Raw genomic sequence first — 18,206 nt, 5'->3', positions numbered from 1 at the left:
TGTCAGACTGATCCTTTTCTGAATGTGAGTGAGCATGAGTGCATTTTGCCTTCAAAAACAGATACATATGATGACAAAAGTCATTCACAAAAACACATTCCTTTATTTGCTGCCGTAGAAAAGGTGTAGTGATTTTATCATATGAACCACAGGGTTAAACCTGCAAGACAAGCTTTTTGGCCACTTAGGACACTTTAAACCAGTTTAAAAACAACATTCTGAGTATTTCTTGTTCACACTACTACCACTGTTGCAACTAAAAAGTAAAAGTCAAAGGCATCTTCTTCTATTGATCTTCAGTTTTCAATTCTGTGATGTTGATCTGATCTTAAATAAATGTGAATAGTTTAATACTTTCACTGTAAATGTTCATCATATACAAGTGGCGAAACGAAAAAGTTAAAGAGAATTCTGCTTATGTCCCATTATGAGCGTCATCGCCACAAAAAGGTGACAAAATGAAGATAATTTACTGCAGTAACATAGACTCTGAGCGGTCCCAATGCAAGTTGCCTAAATATGTTCACAACTAGTTGCTTATGCATCCTGTGGTTATAAAGCTCTTTCTCTCTCCCACCTATCTTTAATGATTATTAATGAATACATTAAATACATGAACACATGTACCTCGCCTTGCTTCATAGCCCTTTCCATGTCAGCCGCCCTGTTCCTGTTCATGCATTACATCCTGATAAACCTCGTGTTCCCTAAAAGTCAGATCAGTTCTTTGTGTTATTTTCATGAATGCTCAGTGACCCTCTTAATCTGAAACTCTGCAGCCATAACTTCCTGAGGTTACCCCTCATTATTTCCCTCTGCGTCCTACGTCCGACGCCTCCATGCACCACTCCTTCCACCTTGTGGCATCCCTCACACAACCCTGTGCGGAGCTTCCTTACCATTTTAGGTGGTTTGTTTCGTCATCTCAGAAGCTATTACATTCCTTCCCCTTTGGTGACTGAGAGGTTTTCATGTGCCCTCTGTTGGAGAAGGACTGCAACCGTGCCATTTAACCAAGATTTGAATGCTGCCGCATGTTAAGCTAAGTAAATCTTCATGCCCCATTCGAGGAATTGTGTGTTTGTTTTTGGCACAGAGATCTTTACGCCTGCCTGATGTTTCTTCTGTGATTCTGTTTTGTTCAGGTAATTTGTTGTCTTCTTTGCTGCATCTCTCAAGTTGCTTAACCACACAACTGTTTATGAAGATATGAATAAACAATTCAAGGCCAGTTAACTCATAGAGAGAAAGGCTTTTGTTGCTATGCTCTTGCAGGTGGAAAGTACAGACGTGACAACAAACCATGGTGGTTTCAGTAGAACACAACATTCAGTGTATTAGTGTACATGGTGCATTTGTGTTTGTTTGCCCACAAATTAAAAGACGCCACCAAGAGGCCCATGTCTGCCTTCATGCAATGTGTTTGCAGAGATGAGTACACAAGCTTCAGCAGCACAAGAAATGTCAAAACTAAAAACAGTAGATGTTTTGTCTCAGGAAGTGAAAGTTGTTCCAGTGTTGTTTGAGCATTCTCCTGAGTTTTATGGGTTACTAACAGAGGACAGAATAGTTTATACTATCAAAAAGAAATGTCACTATCGGCTGTGTCATCAACGTGATACTATGAAAAAACAAAAGTTATTTGGAAGGCTGCTCTTTGTAGAGAAGTATCAATATCTGTGCACTGATCAATTTAAAGTGGGTATGATGACACAGTGATGTCATCATTTTCATTGACCAGCGCTTCAATGCTGGTTTTACAAGTCACAGCAGTTATTTTCCATTTTGTAAACTGAGTTGTAAGAATGATACTATATGCAAAGACCACATTCTCCTGCAGCGGAAAATGCTTTGACCTCACACCAACAAATGTGTGAGTAGAGGGGCGAGGAAAAGTGTGAGGTGTAGTGGGAGGAAGTGTGTTTCAATGTTCCAACTGTATGCATATCTGTAGGTGCAGTGCACATACTACAAGCGGTATAAATCAATGTGAGGTCTGTCTTGGCTTTAAAAGCGATGACAGCGAAGATTACACTTCATACCTCTTGTAACCAGAGACCGACAATGACGGCCCTCACCTTGGTCTCATTTTTATTTCTAACTATGATGGCATGGACAACCTCAGCACAAGGTAAGGAAAATAGTAACAGCAATATGAAGATATATGATTTATGCATTATTATATTTAGAATGCAAAGTTTTATGTGTTGTTACATTGCACCAATGATGATCATGGTGATAATTAAGGCCTGTGTATTCATTCAAAGGTGGAATAGGAAGTTGCTGTCGCCACATTTCAAACACCACTGTCCGACGTGAGAACCTGAGAAGTTATTATATCCAGCAACAACCATCGTGCCAACTACATGCAGTGGTGTAAGTCAACAAGACTGTTCATCGTTGGATTTGTGTGCATAGTTTCGAAAACAATACTCTTCTACACTGATTTACTCCATTTCTGAATTCCCCACAATCATTGTTGCTTCAAAATGAATAATATTTTAAACAACCAACATGTGATTTTGTGATTTTCAACAGATTCACCACAAAAAAAGGCAGGAGAATCTGCGCTGATCCCAGTAACAGTTGGACCATAAACAGCATTGACTTTCTAAAGGAAAAGAATCACGTTCTACAAAGAAGCAGCAACTGACACAACAGCAACTCCACGTATACCAACAACACTTTCACACAAAAACATTGCACTTTTGAAAATAAATAAAAAGTACACAGCTTCCATTTTTTGTTTCTCTATTTAAAAATGTATTGTGTTACAATTCTGTGATGTTTCTCAATTTTCTTATATGAATGTAAATCTGTAAATAATCTGTTACTCTCATTGTACAATAATATAAAGCAATGTAATAAAATGGACACACAATATAATGGCTATGTTTTTGTGACTGTGAAGTGATACATTACAGATTATATAGATAAATTATTCACCAGGGACGGTCTTGAGTAGTGTGTATATATAATTACCTATATTTTTATTACATGGCCACTGACCCAATCGCTTAAAGGGTTTTGAAAAGTCAATGCTTAAATGCGTTGTTCTCCTTCATTCCATCTAAGAACCATTTGGGCGGCAATTGCACAAAGGTCTATGGGAAAATGTTTAAACTTACTTACTGGATCTGTTTCCTCCATCAAAGCTTTCCTCCTAGGATTGTGGTCTCAGTCTGTGTCTTCTTCAACATAACATGATGTTCATTTTTGAAATCATGGTCCCACTGACAGACTGTAGCAGAAAGCACATACCTGATGTAATCTCTAATGTGCTCCTACTCGTCCTCATCTTGTCCTTCTCATCCAAATATAGTTTCATCTGTTTTCAAAAAAAGGGGGAAAAAAGCTTCAGTACAGTTCACAAACCATTGCAGTGGACTACCACTTGGTTTGACCATGAGCTATAATAAGTTATACATTTTCTTGATAAATTGTAAGATTAAACATTTCTAAACTTTTATTTCAATAAATTACTCACCATGGGTGGTCTTGAATCCTGGCCTTTACCCATTTTGTCTATTAATACCACCCTCATTAAGGTAAATTGAGTCACAATATTAAATGTCAACACATACACACATTTTTTCTGATACCCACTACAGACTAAACTATTATCTTCATTCTCAAACTGATGATGAGTCATTGACAGATTAATTGTTAGTCTTACACTCATTCTGATGGCCATCATGTTCCATGCTGTTTTCCTGTAATGGAGGTACATGGTGGGTTCAGGCTGACCAGGTGGAAGTTTTTGGGGGCTTTCAGTTAAGATGTTTCCATCATTTGTTGGAGCTAAAAAAAAAAAAAAGTAGCGTCATTCACTATATGTGGGCTGAAAGAGAAAGTACAGCTCAGTCTTTTGCAGAAAGGGGGAGGTGTGAGGGGCTGAAGTTGTGACTGTTTGAGGTCTGTGTAACGTTTGCTTGAACCACAGTGTAATGGGTTTTCCCCACCCCTTGCATTGTGGCCCACCATACTAGCTGAATGTATGACTGAACTGTGAATGCATTAAACAAAGCTGTGTAAAGTGTAAATAGGATTCTGAGTCAATCTTAATGCAAACTTACTGAAAGTGTGGGATAAGAGTTGCGTTTCTTCTGGTCTGGACAGTGCTGTGCTTTTGCATCATTTTACCATTTGCTGCATACATATGGCAAAATATAGGTAGTGTTCTCTGTATTTTGTCTTTTGGTTGTGGGATCTTTGTGTACTTTGTATGGCTGCAAACACAACAGATAATTATTATTGATATAGATCAAACTTGTCATTTCTGAAGCTCTTTCATTGTGTGTGTTGGTGTGCCAGTGTGGACATGCGCTTGTGACTTGTGACTCTGAAAGGTATGTGAAACTTCATTTTCCTTCTGATGTGTTAACCACAGAGGCACATGATATCAGATGATCTCTGTTCATAACATGACTATACCCAACATTTTACATTTAAGCTGATAACCTGGGGACCTAGCTCAGTGGCAGAGCTGAATGCTTTGCATGCAGAGGCCCCAGGTTAGTTCCTTGACAATTGGATGAGGTGTGATACCCCTCCGCATGTATATTTATTAATAGATGAGTAGGGTTTGGGTTTCCCAGTTAAGAGTATTGCCACTCAAAGACTTCACCATAGCCCCACCGATTTACAGCATAGCTCACAGTGCGCTTCCCACTTCATTTTAAATCCTCAGCCTGCGGTTATTGCACACACACAAACCACGGGGCTCCTGGTGCCGGCTCTTCACAAAACTCTTACTTCCACAGACAGCTCGAGCATCTCCAGCGCCGTGTGGTTGGACAGCTTAACTTTTCTAGGATACAGCAGGGACCCAACTCGTCCCTCCTTTCTATCAGACAGCCTATCCAAGCGCTATGGGACCCGTGTCCCCCTCTGATCCTCTACCACTCTTTCCTTCAGCAATGCTTCAACAATGTTTTTGCTCCAATAGCCTCAAATCAAAGGTTTTTTTTCTTTTTAAATCCACCATTCATTTTGAGTGCATCCACAGCAGCTGAGACTTTAGCCTACGGCCTTCAGTTTAACCTACCTTGTGCTGCAGCTTCTTTGGTGCGGGACGTGGCGGCCTCCCTCTCAGCCCAGGGTCCAAACCCAATCACGTTGTGGTCACCAATTTTGTTGTGGCGAGAAGAGGTGGTTCACAAGATGAGTCATATAGTCGAGACACAGGTGTCAGACGGGGACTCTGCCCTACTAACAATGTAGTCAGAGACAGAACGAGCAAAACAACATGTGGCATGCTTCTTATTCCTAAAACAGGCTGTGTGTGTGTGTGTGTGTGTGTGTGTGTGCGTTGTGTGGATAGCCTTCACCCTTATCTTGAACTTCAACCAATGTGATTGTGCAGGACTATGTGTGTGTGTGTGTTGTAGCTCTCGTTCCTGGCACCCCAAATGTCTTCTATTTTGTTTTGACTTGTTTGGCGACTCATATTGAGGCATGAACAGAGACAAGGCCGCTGGACCCTGTCTTTCCCCTACACCGCACCACAAACCAGTGTTAGGGTTGTGTCGGTCCCAAGTCCAGAGAAATGGGGGTTGTGACAGGAAGAGCATTGGAGTAAAAACTGCTGCCAAATCTATCATGCAAGTCGCGGATTATGAGTACCTCGTCATGGTATTTGGACTCAGCAATGTCCCTGCTGTCTTCCAATCCCTGGTCAATGACATCCTCCGTGACATGTTGGTTTGTCTTTGTGTACCTGGATGACATCCTGATTTTTTTCTCAGTCTTAAGAAGAACACATGGGTCATGTCCGCCAGGTGCTGCAGTGGCTGTTGTTATTCAAAGCAGAGAAATGTGAATTTCACATGTCCACCGTGTCACCATGGGGAACATCATCTCACCAGGACTGATCAAGATGGACCCGGAGAAGGTCAATGCTGTCCTAAACTGGCCTATGCTCACCGACCGGAAGCGGCTCCAGTGCTTTCTTGCCTTCGCCACCCTCTACTGTCGGTTTATCAGAAGTTACAGTCAGATTGTTTCCCCTTTTCATTTTTATTTGGGGCAGTGACCTGGGACATTAAGAGGGAGAGTCAGAATCTGCATTTAATGTTGTCTTGTACACTTCCTGTTTTATTTTGAAAGCCTTGTCTTCCCCTGTGTTGGCAACAGTTTTACTTCCCCTCTTTGTTCTTAGTTGATTACCTATTTGTTTCACCTGTGTCTTGCCTCCCTGTGTATTTAACCCCACCCCACTATGTCTCCCTTGCCAGATTGTCTTTGTTATCACAGAGTACAAGCTTTTTCGTGTTGTTTCTATATGCTGTTTGTGAAAGACTGGATTGTTTTTTTTAACTGTGGACTTTCTGCCTGCTCCTTGCCTGTTTTGTTTCCCTGAACCTGCCAGCCATTTTTGTGTATGACCACCTGGATTAAAGAACTTGCCTTACTGGATTTTGTATCATTGCCTCCCTTCCCCTTTTCCCACCTGGGCTCACACTCATCAGCCTTCACAGTAAGTCAAATGTGAATCCTCTTATGGCTCAGATTCAGTCATCACCAACTCCTTAATAGTTCAACTATGTTCACCAGCTGGTGTCTAATGTTTGATGGTGAGCAGGTAGAATTTTTTTTTTATTTATTTATTTTTGTTGTGCAGAAAATAGCTGTCTCGTGTGGCAAGAATAGACTGAGAAGTTGGAGTTGGCTATTAAACTGGAATGCTCCACTGAGAGAGTTCAGCGACGAGAGAAACATCATCACAGGTACGACCATTCACATCACACAAAGCGTCTCTTGTTAAGCTTTAATCTTTGTTTTACTTCAACATGATCAGAGTTTCACCCACAATTTTTCATTACCCACAATGAGTGACGCTAGATGTTTATATTGTCGAGTGGGGTTTAATTTTCTGAGAAAAGAGGACACGGTTCTACTAATAGATCTCTATACACATGAACACAGATGCTCTGCAGCCCCTCAGGATGTGATGGTTTTAGTGGTTGGGCCTCCAGTCTCAAGTACAACAAAGCACTTTCGCATCTGCCAGAGAAAGAAAGGTATTGAAATAACATGCATCATTTAATGGATCACTATTAAACTCCAAAGGCATGATAGCTACGTTCTGATTTTGAAATGTATAACGTCTGTTTCTGTAAGATTGCAACTGACAAGAGGAAAGACAAATAAGTGTGCTGCTTTCCTGCACTTGACCAGATTGTGTGGCATCAGTCACATCTGTTCCATGCTGTGTGCCTTACAGCCAATGAAAAGACACTGAAAGATGAGTGGTTATGACATACTGACTCTCTAATAGAGCCATGAAAATAATTGTCATGCCAGTAAATATAGGAATGAGCTTAATCTTACGAGTGCAGATGACCACAATGATTATAGCAAAACTAAACAAAAACAAGTTTCAACAACATGACTTGTGGATCCATCATGTCAGTACATAGACGATGAATATTAAACTCCTTCCACTAACAATGCTGAATCAAAATGTATTTCATTGTTATTGTAGCCAGCCTGGGTATTTTTCAGAGAAGAAACACAGGAAGTTTAATGTCAACACAAATTCACACAGCTGGGAGGTCACTCGTGTTGCCAGGTGTTTTACTTCAAAAGTGAGTTAACGCTTGAACGAGCATCAACACCAACTTCTGTCAAGCAGAAACAATTAGCTGCCTCTGGACACATTTAGGCAGTTTTCTCCAACCTTTGTTCCATACACACCACAATATCATTAGGCCTGCTGGGAAAGGTCCAACCACATAACCCCCAACACCCTAAAGGATGTTCGGTTTTTGCAGCCATTCTAATATACAGGAAATAAGTATTGACGAGTAATAGTCATGAGACTTAATAACTCAAGAAATCCACAGACAAATAGTTATTGGTACGAAAGTGAAATCAAACTATAAGTTAGAAAGTGAATCCTGATTATCACAAACCTTAACAATGGAAATGTTACAGACCTATTTAAAAACATCAGTCTTCCAGGAAGCAGCATTGTGGCCATTACCCTGAAATGGAAGGAACATCATCACCTAACCCTACATCAGTCACGTACAGCAGTTCCTCACAGCATTTCTGACCAGGACAGAGTAACCCAAGAGTCCATGGACTCCTTGGGAAGAACTTCAGAAAGACTTGGAGGAAACAGGTTCAACTGTTACAGAAGAAACTGGCAATGCAAGCTCAGCCTGCAGGACTCCATTACTAAAGATAAAGCATGCTGAAGCTTGTTTTGAGTTTACTCCACAATATTTGGACAAGCGTGTAAAAGCCCCCAGAGAATGTATGTCAGTCCGACAAGGCAAATATTTTACTTTACGGCTGTAATGCTGCGCAGCATGTTTGGAGGAGAAATGTCAGCACACATCACTCAAAAAACATGATGCTGACAGTGAAGTTTGGAGGTGGAAGCATAATGGCCTCGGGTTGTTTATCATCTTATGGTACCGGCAGACTCCATATAATTCTAGGAACAATGGATGGATTATTGAAATGAATCTGCTGCCATCTATAAGGTGAGGGCGGACCTTCTAGCTGGACTGTGATCCCGAGCATAAAGCACTGAAAACTTTCAACTGGTTTCAGAGGGGGGGGGGGGAAACCCTGAAGCTATTAGAATGGCCCAGTCAGCCACCTGACTTAAACCCGATTGAGCAGTTGTGAAAAGGACTGAAGATCAACAGACTATTCAAGATTTAAAGAGAATCTGTTTTGAAGAGTGGAGTCCTCCGAGCGATTCATTTCTTCCCACATGAAATGTCTTGAAGCAGACATTACACAAAAAAGCGAATGAATGAATGAAATGAATTGCTCAGTTCAATACTTTTTTCCTGTTACATTTCACTTTATTACACACACAACTTTATCAGTGGACTCAAATGGTTTGACTATGGAGACCATTATGCAGGATTCTGATACAGTGTTTCGTTTGTGTAACAGCACCATTTATTCAGAAAAACTTTGTTGGCAGCTGACACTGGGGAAGATCACGATACATGAACACATAAACTATAATTATTCAAAAAGGTATTAGAAACATTAATTTAACTTTATATTCTGCATATGATTTATTATATATTTGTCTTTTTTGCATCACATTTGCTTTCTATTAATGTGATAGAAAATGCATAAGAAAAAAGCTAGTTAGAAGTGGAGCAAATTTTAATTTCCTTGATCTTCCTTTTGGTACGTCCCTTCATCATATGATTTAGATTTTTACTTTTCCTTCTATTCCTGTATGTCCTGTATGGTGCTTTGCTTGATACAGTTGTTGTTGCTGGGGTGTCTGTCGTTGCTGGGGTGTCTGTCGTTGCCGGGGTGTCTGTCGTTGCCGGGGTGTCTGTCGTTGCTGGGGTGTCTGTCGTTGCCGGGGTGTCTGTCGTTGCCGGGGTGTCTGTCGTTGCCGGGGTGTCTGTCGTTGATTCCGGTTCATTCTCTTCAATCTGTAGCAGCGCTTCTTTTTCCCCATCCACCCTCTTCATGGCACTTTTTACCCATCCTAGTTCAGGGTCGGAGCAAATTGTTACCCCAGACTTCAGCAGAAACCTGCAAATGATTGAGAGCTGTCAGTGGCATCATGAGGCAGTTTTGAGGCAGTAAGGTTCATTCCAAAGTTAAAGAAAAACAAGTGTTCAAGTTTTAAAATGTCAAGGCTCCATCCACTCCAGAATGGCTTTAAAATAATAATTTAACAGTCGAATCTCTTTGCAGATTGGGTTGAATAAGACACAGTTCGAACTGTAAACTGTTTTCAAAGGGACTGTTTTGTTCCAATGAAAGCTATTAATTCCTTTTTGAATTACTCAATGACAGCAGTTGATTTTTTTTTTTTTTTTTTTTTTTTAAATAAAATTGCAGAAAACCAGGACAACACTATCCGCATAAGTAGATACCACTGCAGATAAAAAAAGCGGGATCCAAATAGTTGACATTTGATACAGTGTGACGTTGTAAGAGCACTTACAGTACAGCTGGGTTACGGCAGGTCTCAGGCTGAACTGTGTAATTGACGATCTCTGTCTTGCGGGGTCTGGTTGTGGATGTCCCACGACATTTGCAGCCATTTAAGGGTCCATGGGCTACACAAAATAGAAAAAAAAACATTAGCCCTAAATATAAACTCACAATCTTTCTCATCATACTCTACGCTCTGTGAATATAATGTGACTACTCACTTGCATGAACCAGGCTGAGTGATGCGACCCAGTAGAAGACAGTGACTGCTCTCATCCTCAGTGTGACTCAATTCCTCTGAAGCTCATCGGAGTCCTTAATAGTTGCTCTGCCCGAGTATTTATCAGTCAGCCTGTCACACAGCTGCAGATGTGTTCAGGGTATTTTCCACGTGGTAAGGTGGTGTCGCTCTGTCTCATTAAACACCCGCCCCTCCCAGTGTTAGTGGCCGCAGAATCGAGGAGCGGAAACTCTAAGTTCACCTTGTACTGGCCAGAGACAAGAAATGTGCAAAACCACAAACCAGCCCACAGTGCAGCTTGCACAACCATAATGCCATCTGAAGAGCACAACTGATCATGTGTAAACATACACACAAAGGAGTGTGTTGGTTATACTTTGTTCCCTTTAAACGTCACCGACAGGATGCAAAGTTAAGTGAAGGAAAGGAGAATAATATTTTTTTAAATACTCACTTACCTCTGTGGTGATTTCTGGTCGTTCAGTAGGAATATTAAACATAAACAGTTTGTTGGTAACAAAGGTGGCTGTGCTGCATCTAAGTGAAAGTAATGTTCACATTGTTGTTAACCATCACACTGTCAGTTACGTTCACAGTCATGCCCTAACTGACATGGCAGGATCTACACTCAGGAGCAGTTTTTCCTTTCTTTTTTCACTTTCACTGGCCTCTCCTCCAGTGAGACTGGTTTTGTTTCCCTTTTGTTTTTTTTCAGTATCAGTTTTTTTCCTGCGCCGGACTGTTCCTGTAAACACTTTCTTTAAATGAAATATTTATCAGAACCTTAACATCTGTTAGGACAAATTCAGGTAGTCTGTGTCTTTATGTAACAGTTTCCTTTCATGGCATGAAGACAACATGAGCAAAAGTCTAATTTGTCAGGAGAAAGAGAACACCTGAGGACATGTGCATGACCTTTGGGTAAAAGACTTGATGGTTTTGATGGCAATAAGACTGTTTTAGTTTTATATAATTCGGGAGAAGAAATGAATAAAAAAATGTATGGAGACAAGGGAGGAGCTCGTATTGAAAAGCCCATTTATATTATGGATGGCCATTTAGGAAAGAAGAGCTGTGAATAGTGAATTCAGGAGGAGCCGCACGTTAATCCTCAAGTTTTTACACAGTATGGTATAATGGATTCAGTTTCAAGCCTACATGGAGAGAGAAATAAAGAAACTGAGGCTTAAAATAGGAACTGAAGATGAGAGAGCAGAATGGATATATAGATCAGTGGAAGGAAGCAGGGAGTTTAATAGCAACACAAAGATCCACTGAAGAAAAACTGAGATGCAACAGGTGTGAATCAGAGAGAAAATGAAAAGAGGAATTAAATGTTGAGCACAACTCTGAGCCCTTTAGTTTTCAGCCATCACATCATTATACCAGCTCCACAAATAACAGAAAAAAAAAAACACTGACAGGCCAACTCCCTCCTGTCCGGATGGAAAGCAGGTATTCTCTTAATGAATTTGGCTCCCTCTGTCAACAACAACAAATCCCATAGCATGCAGACATGCCTGTCATCCCAAAGGTCCAGTCATTAAAATCACTGAGAACTCAGCTAGTGTTTGCCCTCACCGAGCACAGTGCACAAAATGGAGACCACACATAAACCCATAAAGGTATACAGGCATGCATGCTTGCAAACGGACATACAGTAATGACCTGCCTGCACCGATGTACCCAGCACGGGTAAAGACAAACAAACACATTTTTCCACACCCAATATCCCATCCTCATCATTATCATCCCTGTGGCAACCTGTTAGTCAGAGCAGAAATGCCTCGCTGGATTATTTGTTCCTCTCTTATTCATTAGTTATTGTGTTGGGCAGCAGCCAGAGCTGTTGGTTGGCCGACAGTGTGGCTAATAGGAATTAGTCTCCTGATAAAGCAAGAGAGTGGAACGTTGCGCCGCAGGAAATTACAATCAATACTGACTCTCATATCCTCATATCCGATATCGACCGCAAATGGGAATGAGAAGCACACTGTCGAGCCCTTACCCGCAGACATGAGGGGTCCTTTGGAACATATTTACACATGGGCCCATGCAGAAATTTTGAGGTTGCAACGAATGCGATTAGGGTTTCACACAAGCCGGCCTCCTCATCATGATGCACGGAGCATAGGTGAGAAGAGAAATAGGGAAAACCAAACTCCTTTCTATCAGACCACAACTTTCCGACCACACCGTACACATTGACACCCACCCATCAACTCATGCATGATTCACAAAGCCTACATCACAGCTGCACCCATCATATAGTCACTTGCAGTGGAAACGCAGACAGACTTTTAGGACAGCCTGAAGAGAGCTCAAAGAAAACACACACATACAGGCACAGACACAAAGTGAGTGACATGTCTCAAATCAGACCAGTAATTAAAAGAATGTCTCATCAGATGGATATATTTGGCTGCGTGTGCTCCCTCTGTTTAATAAAGAATCAGCTCCATACAGATCAAGGTTTAATTTTATCCTTTATCCAACACTGAGAGATTGTATTGATTCATTTCAGATGATAAAGATACGCAATTTCTGTACTTTTTCTTTTTTTTTTTCTGTAGGGCTATAATGATCAGACAGTGTGACTAACTCACTCACTCTCTGTTTGTGTGCACATTCTGATAAGTTCAGCTCCAGGAAGAAAAACAGCCACAAAACTTCTATAAAGGCCAGGTATGGCCTAACAAAGACCGATGTGTCTGGACGGCACTGGTGCCTCAGCATGACAGGCCGGACAGCTGTCTTGGGATGGACTGCTGTAAAGAGCAGTGCACTTCAGGTCATTTTTAGAGCAGTACAAGAACAGAGATATTTTTGATATGTAAGAGTAGAGCCATACACACCGATCAATAGCCCGACCTTTCTCGGACTGATTACATGATCTTCTACTTTGCCCCAGCACAAGCACCCACCAGCGGTCCATCAACTATTAACCAATGATATTCTCTGTTCCGGCAAGAAGCGTCTGTCTGATTCTTTTATTCATTCTAAGATTTGTAGTATCTTTCCATTTCACCTTTCTGTCTCTGTAGTCTCTTCACACACTCATACACATACATATTGCTTGTGCTTATGAAAAAAAGTGACAAAATTTGTCCGGTGAGTGGTTGATCCTCAACAAATGAGGATCTCTATTCCCCCAGGCCTCTATGGATGGATCTTGTATATTTCTGTTCAATACTTGAAGATGACTAGAAATCCCCCTTGGAGTTGAAAAATGTCATTTGCTTTTCAATTAATATTCCAATTAACTAAGCCGTTACCAATTCATTTCCTGAAATCAGTGGAGCTGAAAGGAAACTGACCTCCTGCCCCGCTATCAATCCCTTCACTATTGACCCCACCAGACAAAGCTTCAATTGTGGATCAACCGTCCATTTAGGGAGAGAGCGTCAATAATCAACTACAGACAGGGCCTATTTTACTATAGACATTAGCATAGCCATTGCCTTGGTAGCTCTGAGGTGATTTGAATGTCTGTGAAAGCGGCTGCCTCCGGCTCATGGTCCACAGGACGCAGGAGCGTGAAGACTAATCAATAAATGCTTTAATTATGGCACCGCTCCGCCCGCACTTCTTCACGGTTGAAAGACGTGCAATGCCACAGCTGATCCAGCACGATCATTTCCTCAGTAACCTGTCTCTTTGGCTGCCAATGCTATTATACTGAGCAAATTGTCCTCTCCTCTCCTTAGATTTCATAAAATGGGCTGATTAGTTAGGAGGTGGAGGCCACTTTTTCTCTTTTGTGTTACTGCTTTGTGTTGCTCCTGTGGACTGACCTTATCCATTTGGCCGAAGTATAATTTTTAAAATCATGTCTGTTATGGTTGATTCAATTTATTATATGGTTATTTACAACTCATATAGCAGAAAAATTATATTTTATGAGCTTGTTTATTTTTAATGAAAAGACGTAAATAATAATGAAAGAATTTTATATATATGTTATATGACAGACCATCGAGGCCCCAATACTGCATTTTGACTGGTTTAGGTAACCTGATAAATTTGCATATTTCTGACACCAGAATACTAAATACAGACAGCTCAGTCAGGTTCTGCGTTGGAAGGGAACCTTTGGTCAAAGTGTAGCTTTAGGACATTAATAGCTGCAGCTTAAACTATGCTGACAAAGTGAACATAAAAAAATGTGTTAAATTTAGTTGTGTGTAAGAATCTGGAATGATGTACTGCATTTGGTTTCACACAGCTTTCTTGACTGGTAAAGACTGAATGCAAGGACTTTCATCCATCCAAAATTTTCTCCTTTATATCTGTTTTCCACATAAGTCATGTTCTTGAGCAAGCAATGTATTGTTCTCTTTTCACAAAAATAAGAAGGTGAACAACAACAGCAGAGACTTTAGAGATGCTCTACTGAAACTGAATGGGTTTTAAATGCGTTTGGGGCAGCAAGATGCTGTCTTTATCTTCTTTTTAGTTTTAGTGATGCATCACATTCTCTTCACTGCATGCTTCATGCACAAGACAATCCGCGGCACCGTGTTTATCATTTCTCCTCTGAACTCTCTCAACACTCTTGCACTAGGTGGCGTACTTCCCCTGTAGAGAGCAGGAGAAGGCTCTGAGCTTTGACAGGCTCTGAGAGAGTCATCTGAATTTAGCCAATCTGTGTTGCAAAAATACAACTGCTGCAACCCACAGGCTATAGCTGACATTATTCTGCTCTTCACTGCAATACAGTAAGTTGTGGGGCCAAACAGATAAAATGTCAGTCAGCCTTGAATAATTTAGACTTCCCTTCCTGGGCATTTCATTGCCTATAGAGGAGCTGCAAGTTTAACACTGTGCTCTGATGGAGAGTTGAAGAGTGCAAAACACTGAGTTGTGTTTTTTTTTTTTTTTTTTTTTTTGAGGGCAGCTGATGAATTCACAAATTGATTACTGCATCTACTCGTCATTTTTTTGGTCAATAAATTTCGTCAATTTATTTGGTATTGTCATTTAACACTGGGCTTGAGGAACTTTTCTGGGGAGGATCAAAGGCTGTGCGTTCACTTTAAGACCAACAAACTCATTCATGGTAGACGACGGCGAGGTCTCCCTCTCTCTTTATCAGCTTTGATTATACAGTCCATCCAGTCCACAACCTCCATCTTTTTTCTCTCTTTCAGCAGCTGTACACCAAGACTGTCTATCAAACACACGCCCCATGATCACCGTTTCCATCCCTACCACCGCCATTTTTTCATCTTTATGTCCACATAGATCTACAGCCCACTTTCAGCTCCTGTGACACCCTGCTATTTGTTACTCTGTTGGGTTAAGCAGGGTCATATCAAAGCCTTAATCTCTAAATGTGTATGTGTGTGTGTGTGTGTGTGTGTGTGTGTGTGTGTGTGTGTGCGCGTGTGTGTGTGTGAGAGAGAGAGTATGATCCCTCCTGCATGAGCTAGATTATTCAAAGTTCCTGACCTCTGAGTGATGAGAGGGGCCCATGTTTGGAAACACAGGCACTTGTCTTTGTCTCTCAGGCCCAGCAGGGGAGTTCAACCTGGGGCCCCTCTTGTCAGGCAAGTCCATGGATGCACTCGGCCTCCTTTAGGGTTGAGGTTCTGTGCTGTGATCTTCGCCACTAGGACCTTGTTATTAATATGCCGTGAATAAGCAGACAGCTGGTTGGGTAGGTGGGGGCTCCCTGGATACACACAGACAACAAACACACATCAGAACAGGATGAGTTTGGCTTGCAAGCATAAACATTGATCCAGAGTCCCTTCAGTGTGAGTCAATCTGGCCCCAATAGCCATTCAAGTGTATCTGCTTGATCTGATGTTAACCGATAACGGAGATTCCTCCCAGGCTGTGCATGTGTGTGTGTGTGTGTGTGTGTGTGTGTGTTTGTTCGAGCTATTGATTTTTGAGTGACATGGCACTATAGATCCTGAGCAGCTGCTAAGAGTTTAAATGAGGCCTAAAGCATATCATTAAATCTTTGTGATAATGTCAAAGGAAACTTTGGTAGAGTGTTTTCCATTTACAGCCTTGACTGAGTGCATGCACTGAATTGCTGGTTACATTCTCCCCAGGATACTTGCTTTATACTGAAATTGCATCCATGAAAAGGTTAGTTTGGTCAGCCAGAGGTAAAAAAGTTCTCTAATTGAGGACTATTAGATTGATCATCACCATTTCTTTGATTAGGGTGCTGTGGCTTCAACCTTTTTAAAAGCAGAGGCCCAGCTCTTTTTTTAGCTACCCACTAGTTTGTCACCTACATTTAACCAATAGCTGACACATAAACATGGGAAAAAAGCTTTGAGCTCAAAGTTTCTTTCTGATGTTTTTCCTTTTGGGTAAATTTTCTTAAAGACGCACTACAAGCTACTTGAAGAAATTTTATTTAGCCTTGGCACTATACTTCTAGGAGAAAATCACTCCTGGAGAAATTTTGGGCTTGACACATGAACAAAAAGTGTGCAGCTAGTTGCATTCTGGGAAAAGCCACCAGTTTTGGATCACGATCCACATGAAGAACTAAATGTCCTTTTTATCTTGTTTATTAAATCAGTTACTTTTACAATATTATGGCATATCAGATGAACTGTTATGCCTGTCCTTCAACAAAATGAGTTAAATCTGAAGTTGGTAGCCTGATACTGTAACCCTGCTCAGAGCTTCAAGAGATAAGCACTTTGAGCCAAATGCTAATGTTACGATGCTTACATCCTAACAGAGATAATGTTAACCAATACTGATTACATATGCTGTAATCTTTAACACGTTCATTATCTCAATTTGGCAAAATTAGCATGCTAAAGTTAATTAACTAACACCAACAACGAATGGCTGATGGAAATGTTTTTAGTTTGTCATGGTATTTGGTAAAATCATGCATATCAAACTAACGGGGCTATAGCGAGAAGGAGATCTCCAGGCGAAATCCCAAAGTCCCAAAATCAGGAAGATGTCCGCAAAGTTTTTGGAAATGTCTTGAATAGTTAAAATGTTACAGACTAAATCAAATTTCAATGATGAGGTTGTAAACATGACTGTCATTGTGTGTGTGTGTGTGTGTGCGTTTACAGAGCGATGGTCCTGTGCCTGGTCTATCCTGCCTCTTGCAGCCAATGGATTTTTAATTTGTGAGCATTTGAGCTTGAATTGGAAAAAGAACTGAAGAGAAGTGATTTTCATTTCAATATGGCATCTGTAGACTTTGAAGAGCACTGTCAGACTCATTTATAGTCAGAATTTATGCAAACTGAGTGGTCTAACTGATATCTCTATTGATGCAGCATTTCAGCATTGAAAAGTATCACCACACAACTCTGTGACTGCAGTAATGCCAGAGAAAGTGTTCACGGCCACTACTTCGCATCCATCTGTGATGAAAGTCTTTTTGCTTTTGTTTCCATTCACTTCGACTGTACAGGCACATATTTCTACACATTTTCACAGAGAAGCTCGTACACACAGACACACCTCCAGATGGTGGAGGTGACGTGGTCGTGAACAGCGTTGCCACAGGTAATGCGATCACAACACACACCAGATGATGTCTATATCATCAAGCGTGAGACAGAATGAAGAGGAGTGGGGAGAAGGTGAGTGCAAACATGCTGTTTAAAAAGTGAGGGAGGATCGAAAAGAGTTTCAGACAAGAAGAGGTGAGAGGGTGGAAAAGGAACAGAGAAATGCGTACAACAGGAGGGAGGGATAATGAGAGAGAATGAAAATGGATGACAAACGATGAGGAAGAATGGAAAAGACAGAGCAGAGGAGGGAGTCGGCCTGTCAATCAGATTATGAACCATTCATTTGACAGAGAATTGCTTTGACCTGAAACCTGAAGGATCACATTCACTCCTACACACATTCACAGATGCACTCAGTATCGTTTCACAGCTGCATGGAGATAAATGTGTCTCACTTGCATCCAGTCTGGTGTTAAGTGCACGTATTAGGGCCTATCAGCATTCATGTATGTGCTCCTCGTGTGTGTATGTGTGTGCCTGAGAGTAAGTGAGTGAATGAGTAATGAGTGAGTGATGGA

General features: G+C 41.1%; 1 protein-coding gene across 2 annotated transcripts; it reads right to left on the bottom strand.

Moving 5' to 3' along the window:
- Positions 1 to 8,809: 8,809 nt before the first annotated feature.
- LOC115057158 (integumentary mucin C.1-like) lies at positions 8,810 to 10,738 on the bottom strand. Of its 2 annotated transcripts, none has more exons than XM_029524041.1 (4): positions 10,633 to 10,738; positions 10,155 to 10,343; positions 9,944 to 10,058; positions 8,810 to 9,525 (listed from the first exon to the last, which is right to left on the bottom strand). In XM_029524041.1, the coding sequence occupies exons 2-4, from the start codon at positions 10,207 to 10,209 to the stop codon at positions 9,120 to 9,122; spliced, it is 576 nt and encodes a 191-aa protein (XP_029379901.1). In that variant the 5' UTR covers positions 10,210 to 10,343; positions 10,633 to 10,738; the 3' UTR covers positions 8,810 to 9,119. The 2 variants fall into 2 exon arrangements, with proteins under 2 accessions (XP_029379901.1, XP_029379902.1); XM_029524042.1 differs by having other exon boundaries at positions 8,810 to 9,329; positions 9,384 to 9,525; positions 10,155 to 10,670.
- Between the last annotated feature and the right edge of the window lie 7,468 nt (positions 10,739 to 18,206).

This window comes from Echeneis naucrates, chromosome 17, assembly GCF_900963305.1.
Source record: "Echeneis naucrates chromosome 17, fEcheNa1.1, whole genome shotgun sequence".
NCBI lineage: Eukaryota > Metazoa > Chordata > Actinopteri > Carangiformes > Echeneidae > Echeneis > Echeneis naucrates.
This window is presented reverse-complemented; position numbering and strand designations above follow the sequence as displayed.

Coding starts and splice junctions, on each gene's coding strand:
- LOC115057158 (XM_029524041.1), bottom strand. CDS start 10,209: ATGAGAGCAGTCACTGTCTTCTACTGGGTCGCATCACTCAGCCTGGTT. Junction 10,059..10,154: donor ACTCAGCCTGGTTCATGCAA/GTGAGTAGTCAC, acceptor TATTTTGTGTAG/CCCATGGACCCTTAAATGGC. Junction 9,526..9,943: donor TGCCGTAACCCAGCTGTACT/GTAAGTGCTCTT, acceptor AATCATTTGCAG/GTTTCTGCTGAAGTCTGGGG.